General features: G+C 52.6%; 1 protein-coding gene across 4 annotated transcripts in view; it reads right to left on the bottom strand.

Annotated features, from left to right (window-relative positions):
- Positions 1 to 716: 716 nt before the first annotated feature.
- Positions 717 to 8,434, bottom strand: part of LOC144602708 (uncharacterized) — a 42,037-nt gene continuing 34,319 nt past the window's right edge. For 3 of the 4 annotated variants that reach the window (XM_078415840.1, XM_078415844.1, XM_078415841.1), the window contains 4 exons: positions 7,125 to 7,307; positions 4,841 to 4,966; positions 2,639 to 2,749; positions 717 to 1,044 (listed from right to left, as the gene is read on the bottom strand). In XM_078415840.1, coding sequence (XP_078271966.1) covers positions 793 to 1,044; positions 2,639 to 2,749; positions 4,841 to 4,966; positions 7,125 to 7,307 — 672 coding nt within the window. In that variant the 3' untranslated portion in view covers positions 717 to 792. The remainder of the gene's footprint in view (positions 1,045 to 2,638; positions 2,750 to 4,840; positions 4,967 to 7,124; positions 7,308 to 8,434) is intronic. The other variant, XM_078415842.1, reaches the window with a different exon arrangement.

Genomic DNA, 8,434 nt, shown 5'->3' with positions numbered 1-8,434 from the left:
TTATGAGAGGAATAGATCGGGCAGATGCAGAGAGTCTCTTGCCCAGAGCAGGTGAATCGAGGACCAGAGGACAAAGGATCAAGATGAAGGGGAAAAGATTTAATAGGAATCTGAGGCAGGGGTAACCTTTTCACACAAAGGATGGTGGGTTTATGGAACAAGCTGCCAGAGGAGGTAGTTGAGGCCGGGACTATCTCAATGTTTAAGAAACAGTTAGACAGGTACAGGGTTGGACAGGTTTGGATGGATATGGACCAAATGCAGGCAGGTTTTTTAGTTTAGTTTAGTTTAGATACCGTGCGGAAACAGGCCCTTTCGTCCCACCGGGTCCGCGCCGACCAGCAATCCCCGCACATTAACATCTAGCAAGCCAATTAACCTACATTCCTGTACGTATTTGGAGTGTGGGAGGAAACCGAAGATCTTGGAGAAAACCCACGCAGGTCACGGGGAGAACGTACAAACTCCGTACAGACAGCACCTGTAGTCTGGATCGAACCCGGGTCTCCGGCGCTGCATTCGCTGTGAGGCAGCAACTCCAACGTGCTACCCAGGTGGGACTCGTGTAGCTGGGACATGTTGGCCGGTGTGGGCAAGTTGGGCCGAAGGGCCTTTTTCCGCACTGTATCACTCCGAGGCCTTTCCACAACATACAATTAAAAACAAGGACGCCAAGATGCTACATTTTCTTCACTTTAATGAGAAAAGTGCCTAAAACTGGTTGTTAAATTACAGGGTGTATTTACAGCATTGTCAGATGCCCGTGAGGGGGGGGGGGGGGGTCGGAGACGGTCACCGTTTCTTCCTCTTGCCCCCGGGTACTGGCGACGAGCCCGTTGCTAGAGACCGCAGGCTTCGCCCTTTCCCCTGCGGCTTGCTGTGGGAGACCGCCTCGTCGCTGCCCAGCCGATATTTGCCCAAGTCCACGGCCTGCTGCAGGATGCCCGTCAAGGCAAACTCCACGTCCACCACCGGGATGTTGGCGTTGAGGGCAGCTTTGCACTTGGGGAGGTCGCCCGCGCACGAAATCACCAGCGTCTTCTCCTGCCCCATCCCCAGACAGCAAAACACACCGTTAGAATCACACCCACATCACCATCTGGACGCCCCTCCCGCCCTGGTACCAACCCTGGATGGAGTGGATGTGGAGAGGACGTCTCCACTAGATACACAAAGTGCTGGAGTAACTAGTTGGGTGGCGCAGCGGTAGAGTTGCCGCCTTACAGCGAATGCACCGCCGGAGACCCGGGTTCCATCCCGACTACGGGCGCCGTCTGTACGGAGTTTGTACGTCCTCCCCGTGACCTGCGTGGGTTTTCTCCGAGATCTTCCGTACAGACAGCACCCGGGTCTCTGGCGCTGTGAGGCAGTAGCTCTACCGCTGCGCCACCGTGCCGTGGGAGAGTCTAGGACCAGAGGGCACATCTTCACAATCAAACGACATTCCTAAGGAAGGAGATGAGGAGGGACTTCTTTAGTCAGAGGGTGGTGAATCTGTGGAATTCATTGCCACAGAAGGCTGTGGTGGCCAAGTCAGTGGACATTTTTCAGGCAGAGGTAGATAGATTATTGATGAGTCCAGGAGTCAGGGGTTACGGGGAGAAGGCAGGAGAATGGGGTCAGGAGGGAGAGATAGATCAGCCACGATTGCATGGGGGAGTGAACTTGATGGGCCGAATGGCCTCATTCTGGTCCGATCACTTATGAAGGACAGGGGGCGATGCACAGTCCCCCCGGGCCGTGGAGACGACGGGGGCGAGGAGCAGGCGCCAGTGGGAGGGTGAACCAGGGAACATCGACTGGACTTTGGACCTTGAATTATAGCGGCAAAAATGGTGGTGCCCGCATGTGTAATTTATGCAAAAGAAATTTCACCGTGCAGTTGCAAGTTTAACAAATAAAGCACTGTGGAAGCAGCCGGCCTCAAAGCGTGGAGTTTACTTGGAGCAAGGCCCACGCAGCGACCATGAAAACATAGAAAATAGGTGCAGGAGGCCATTTGGCCCTTCGAGCCAGCACCGAATTCTTTATCGATCTTATCGAAACATATAAGATTATTAAGGGGTTGGACATGTTAGAGCCAGGAAACATGTTCCCAATGTTGGGGGAGTCCAGAACCAGGGGCCACAGTTTAAGAATAAGGGGTAGGCCATTTAGAACAGAGATGAGGAAAAACTTTTTCAGTCAGAGAGTTGTGAATCTGTGGAATTCTCTGCCTCAGAAGGCAGTGGAGGCCAAGTCTCTGAATGCATTCAAGAGAGAGCTAGATAGAGCTCTTAAGGATAGCGGAGTCAGGGGGTATGGGGAGAAGGCAGGAACAGGGTACTGTTTGAGAATGACCAGCCATGATCTCATTGAATGGCGGTGCTGGCTCGAAGGGCCGAATGGCCTCCTCCTGCACCTATTGTCTATTGTGATCATGGCTGATCATCCACAATCAGTAACCCGTGCCTGCCTTCCCCCCATATCCCTTGATTCCGCTAGCCCCTAGAGCTCTATATAACTCTCTTTTAAATTCATCCAGTGAATCGGCCTCCACTGCCCTCTGCGGCAGAGAATTCCACAAATTCACAACTCTCTGGGTGAAGAAGTTTTTTCTGGGTGAAGAAGTTCTGTGTGGCCCCAACATGTATCTCACCTTGTTGGCTCTGGGCATGTTGGGTAGCACCATGGCTCCGCTACACCGAAGGATGGTCGCCATCTGGCCGGGGTCTGGCTGCACTCCCGGCGTTACGTGGATCCGATAATCCTGGCGGGATGAGGGAGACACCAATGAGCGCCTGCTTGCGGGAAACAGGTCTCAAAAGCACAGTTCCAACGCTGGAAAACACTATCAGCGGGCTGGTCGAGATATTAGCCGGAGAGTCGCGCAGCAGGAAAGCAGGCCCTTCGGCCCAAATTGTCCATGCTGGCCGGGGGTGGAGGGGGGGGGGGCACGGGTGGAGTTGCTGCACCACAGCGCCAGGGACCCAGGTTCGATCCTGACCATGGAGTTTGCACCTTCTCTCCGTGACCTGCGTGGGTTTTCTACGGGTGCACCGGTCTCCTCCCACACTCCAAAGACGTGCCGGTTTGTAGGTTAATTGGCGTTGGTAAATTTGTAAATTGTCCCCAGTGTGTGTCGGTTCGTGTTCATCTGCAGGGATCGCTGGTCGGAGCGGACAGTGGGCCTGTTTCCGTGCTGTATCTCTAAGCTAAGATGCCCATCTACACCAGCGCCATCTGCTTGCATTTGACTCCCACCCATCTCTAGCCATCGGGCGGCACGGTGGCACAGCGCTAAATTTGCTGCCTCACAGCGGCAGAGACCCAGGTTCGAATTAAACAACGGGGGCTGGCTGTACGGAGTTTGCATGTTCTCTCTGTCCCTTCTCACCCCCTCGGTGGTTCCTACTGCTCTCCGGCCATGTTTTAAGCCGGACTATCAATTCATTTGTAGACACAAATTGCAGGAGTAACTCAGCGGGTCAGGCAGCATCTCGGGAGAGAAGGAATGGGTGACGTTTCGGGTTGTCAGACTGAAGAAGTGTCTCGACCCGAAACGTCGCCCGTTCCTTCTCTCCCAAGATGTTGCCTGACCCGCTGAGTTATTCCAGCACTTCGTGTCTACCTGCAAACCTGTACATCTTTGGAATGTGGGAGGAATTAATGACTTGGATGAAGGGATTAAAAGTACCATTAACAAATCTGCAGATGATACAAAGCTGGGTGGCAGTGTGAACTGTGAGGAAGATGCTATCAGGTTGCAGGGTGACTTGGACAGGTTGTGTGAGTGGGCGGATGCATGGCAGATGCAGTTTAATGTGGATAAGTGTGAGGTTATCCACTTTGGTGGTGAGGATAGGAAGGCAGAGTATTATCTGAACAGGGGACATACAACGAGATCTGGGTGTCCTAGTGCATCAGTCACTGAAAGGAAGCATGTAGGTACAGCAGGCAGTGAAGAAAGCCAATGGAATGTTGGCCTTCATAACAAGAGGAGTTGAGTATAGGAGCAAAGAGGTCCTTCTGCAGTTGTACAGGGCACTAGTGAGACCGCACCTGGAGTACTGTGTGCTGTTTTGGTCTCCAAATGTGAGGAAGGATATTCTTGCTATTGAGGGCGTGCAGCGTAGGTTTACTAGGTTTTTTCCCGGAATGGCAGGACTTTCATATGTTGAAAGACTGGAGCGACTAGGCTTGTATACACTGGAATTTAGAAGGATGAGAGGAGATCTTATCGAAACGTATAAGATTATTAAGGGGTTGGGCACGTTAGAGGCAGGAAACATGTTCCCAATGTTGGGGGAGTCCAGAACAAGGGGCCACAGTTTAAGAATAAGGGGTAGGCCATTTAGAACTGAGATGAGGAAAAACATTTTCAGTCAGAGAGTTGTGAATCTGTGGAATTCTCTGCCTCAGAAGGCAGTGGAGGCCTATTCTCTGAATGCATTCAAGAGAGAGCTGGATAGAGCTCTTAAGGATAGCAGAGTCAGGGGGTATGGGGAGAAGGCAGGAACGGGGTACTGATTGAGAATGATCAGCCATGATCACATTGAATGGTGGCGCTGGCTCGAAGGGCCGAATGGCCTCCTCCTGCACCTATTGTCTATTGAAACCGAAGATCTTTGAGAAAACCGACGAAGGTCACGGGGAGAGCGTACAAACTCCATACAGACAGCGCCCGTAGTCGGGATCGAATCCGGGTGTCTGGCGCTGCAAGCGCTGTAAGGCAGCAACTCTACCACTGCACCGCCGTGGCCGAGTGACCCCTGTACTGAACTGCATACAACTCATTTAACTGCACCTCCTCGGTAAGTGTGAGGGACAAAGTGCCGACTGCCAGGCCGAGATCGCTCACCTGTAACAGCCTCTGCTCCTTGGCCTTCTGAATGGAGTCGCGGATGCTGAAGTTGAAGTTGCGCTCTTGCTCGCGGTCACCGAGCAGGAAGCTACGAGGTGACAGGTAGTAGCGGTTCCTCCCGCTCTGCTCCGTGCCCGGCGAGAGCCCCAACGGCAAGCGAGACACACAAAATCACACACAGGCCCGGCACACACGACTCACCAAAGACAGCCGCGACAGGTAGACACAAAATGCCGGGTTAACCCAGCGGCTCCGGCAGCATCTCGGGGGGAGAAGGAACGGGTGACGTCTCGGGTCGACACCCTTCTTCAGTCTGAAGACCTGAAACGTCACCCATTCTTTCTTTCCACCGAGAGGTAGATAGAGCTCTAGGGGCTAGCGGAGTCAGGGGATATGGGGAGAAGGCAGGCACGGGTTACTGATTGTGGATGATCAGCCATGATCACAATGAATGGCAGTGCTGGCTTGAAGGGCCAAGTGGCCTCCTCCTGCACCTATTTTCTGTTTTCTATGTTTCTATTTTTCTCCCGAGATGCTGCCTACCCGCTGAGTTACTCCAGCATTTTGTGTCTACCTTCGATTTATACCGGCATCTGCAGTTCTTTCCAAACCAAAGAGCACTGTGCAACTACAGTAGCCGTGTATGCAGGGAGGACGTTTCCACTGATGGGGGAGTCCAGGACCAGAGCACACAGCCTCGGAATTAAAGGGGGCTCTTTCCGAAAGGAGGTGAGGAGGAACTTCTTTAGTGAATCTGTGGAACTCATTGTCACGTCACAGAAGGCGGTCGAGGCCAAGACAGTGGACATTTTTAAGGCAGAGATGGACAAATTCTTGATTGGAACGCGTGCCAAGGGTTATGGGGAGAAGGCAGGAGAATGGGGTTAGGAGGGAGAGATAGATCAGCCATGAATGAATGGCGGAGAAGACTTGGTGGGCCAAACGGCCTCATGCTGCTCCTATCACCAATGACCTTAGCCTCAGAATAAAAGGGCGTACATTTAGAAAAGAGATGAGGAGGGATTTCTTTAGTCAGAGTTCGTCAGAGGGTGGTGAATCTGTGGAATTCATTGGCGCAGATGCTGTCAATGGATATTTTTTAAGGCGGAGATTGATAGATTCTCGATTGGTACGGGTGTCAGGGGCTGTAGGCGAAGGCAGGAGAATGCGGTTGAGAGGCACAGTCAGTAGAAAGACAATGCATGATTACAGTCGGGCTATCCGCGGTGTACAGATACATGATAAAGGGAATAACGAGAATAACATTTAGTGCAAGATAAAGTCCTGAAAGGTCCAATCAAAGATAAAGATAGCCCTAGGATCTTCAATGAGGTAGATAGTAGCTCAGGACCGCTTTCTGGTTGTGGTAGGATGGTTCAGTTGCCTGATAACAGCCGGGATGAAATTGTCCCTGAATCTGGAGGTGTGCGTTTTCACATTTCTGTACCTTTTGCCCGGTGGGAGAGGGGAGAAGAGGGAGTGAGACTGGTCCTTGATTATGCTTGCCGAGGCAGCGCGAGGTGTAAACGGAGCCAATGGAAGGGACGTGGGGACAAAAATCTGGAGTAACTCAGCGGGTTAGACTGCATCGCTGGAGAAAAGGAATGGGTGGCGTTTCGGGTCGAGACCCTTCTTCAGACTGAGAGTCGGGGGAGAGGGAAACGAGAGATGTTAATGTCAGGGAGGTTTCACTGGAGTTTAGAAGGATGAGAGGGGGATCTTATAGAAACGTATATAATTATAAAAGGACTGGACAAGCTAGATGCAGGAAAAATGTTCCCAGTGTTGGGGTAGTCCAGAACCAGGGGCCACACAGTCTAAGAATAAAGGGGAGGCCATTTAAAACTGAGGTGAGAAAAAAACTTTTTCACCTAGCGAGTTGTGAATTTGTGGAATTCTCTGCCACAGAGGGCAGTGGAGGCCAAATCACTGGATGGATTTAAGAGAGAGTTAGATAGAGCTCTAGGGGCTAGCAGAATCAAGGGGTATGGGGAGAAGGCAGGCACGGGTTACTGATTGTGGACGATCAGCCACGATCACAATGAACGGCGGTGCTGTCTCGAAGGTCCAAATGGCCTCCTCCTGCAGCTATTTTCTATGTTTCTATGCTGGTTTGTGTGAAACATAGAAAATAGGCGCAGGAAGAGGCCGTTCGGTCCTTCGAGCCAGCACCGCCATTCATTGTGATCGTGGCTGATGGTCTGGGCTACGTCCACAATTGGGCGGACCTGCAACACTGTGGGCCGAAGAGGCCTGTTTCCGCTAAACTAAACAGACCCACCTGCTTCAGCCATTCGGACGTGACCACGGGGATACCCCTGGCGATGGCACACATGAACTTCACCGTGCGGCGGACCCGGTTGGCGACCAGGTGGGTACTGTCGTACACGCTCTCCACCACCTCTCCCCCGAGCTGCTCGATCACCTTCTCCCCCTCCTCATCCACCAGCCCCGTGAACATGACCTGGGAACGGAGGGAGAGATGGCGTGGGGAGGGGAGGATTAGCCGGGCGATTGGGGAAAAGAGGTGCCAGAGAAGTCTTCAGCTTCAGCGCAAACAGGCCACCGAAGGTGGACACAAAATGGCGGAGTAACCCAGCGGGTCAGGCAACATCACGGGAGAGAAGGAATGAATGAATGGGTGACGTTTCGGGTCGAGGCCCTTCTTCAGACTGATGTCAGGAGACCTTTATCCCGCCCCCTCCCGACATCAGTCTGAAGGGTCTCGACCCGAAACGTCACCCATTCCTTCTCTCCAGAGATGCTGCCTGACCCGCTGAGTTACTCCAGTATTTTGTGTCCACCTTCGATTTAAACCAGCACCTGCAGTTCTTTTCCTACACCTTTAGCCCATCGAGTCCGTATCGACCAGCGATCCCCGCACACTAACGCTACACACACACATACACACACACACACACACACGAGGGACAATTTACAATTGTACCAAGCCAATTAAATTGAGAACCTGTCGAGTTTTAGGAGCGTGGGAGGAAACCAGAGCCCCCCGAGAAAACCCACGCAGGTCACGGGGGAGAACGTACAAACTCCGCTCAGGCGAGCACCTGCAGTCGGGATGGAACCCACGTCTCGGTTCTCCGCCTGCAACAAGGAAGGCCCCCCCACCCTGGGGGCCGCGGGGGTCAGGGGTTCTGGGGAGAAGGCAGGAGGATGGGGTTACGAGGGAAAGGGAGATCAGCCATGATCGAATGACGGAGTAGAAACATAGAAAATAGATGCAGGAGTAGGCCATTCGGCCCTTCGAGCCTGCACCGCCATTCAATATGATCATGGCTGATCATCCAACTCAGTATCCCATACCTGCCTTCTCTCCATACCCCCTGATCCCTTTAGCCACAAGGGCCACATCTAACTCCCTCTTAAATATAGCCAATGAACTGGCCTCAACTACCTTCTGTGGCAGAGAATTCCACAGATTCACCACTGTCTGTGTGAAAAAAAACGTTCTCATCTCGGTCCTAAAAGACTTCCCCCTTATCCTTAAACTGCGACCCCTGGTTCTGGACTTCCCCAACATCGGGAACAATCTTCCCGCATCTAGCCTGTCCAACCCCTTAAGAATTTTGTAAG

The sequence above is a fragment of the Rhinoraja longicauda genome, chromosome 19, assembly GCF_053455715.1.
Source record: "Rhinoraja longicauda isolate Sanriku21f chromosome 19, sRhiLon1.1, whole genome shotgun sequence".
Classification (NCBI taxonomy): Eukaryota; Metazoa; Chordata; class Chondrichthyes; order Rajiformes; family Arhynchobatidae; genus Rhinoraja; species Rhinoraja longicauda.
The sequence above is the reverse complement of the archived record's forward strand: the minus strand, read 5'-3'. Positions and strand labels throughout refer to the sequence as shown.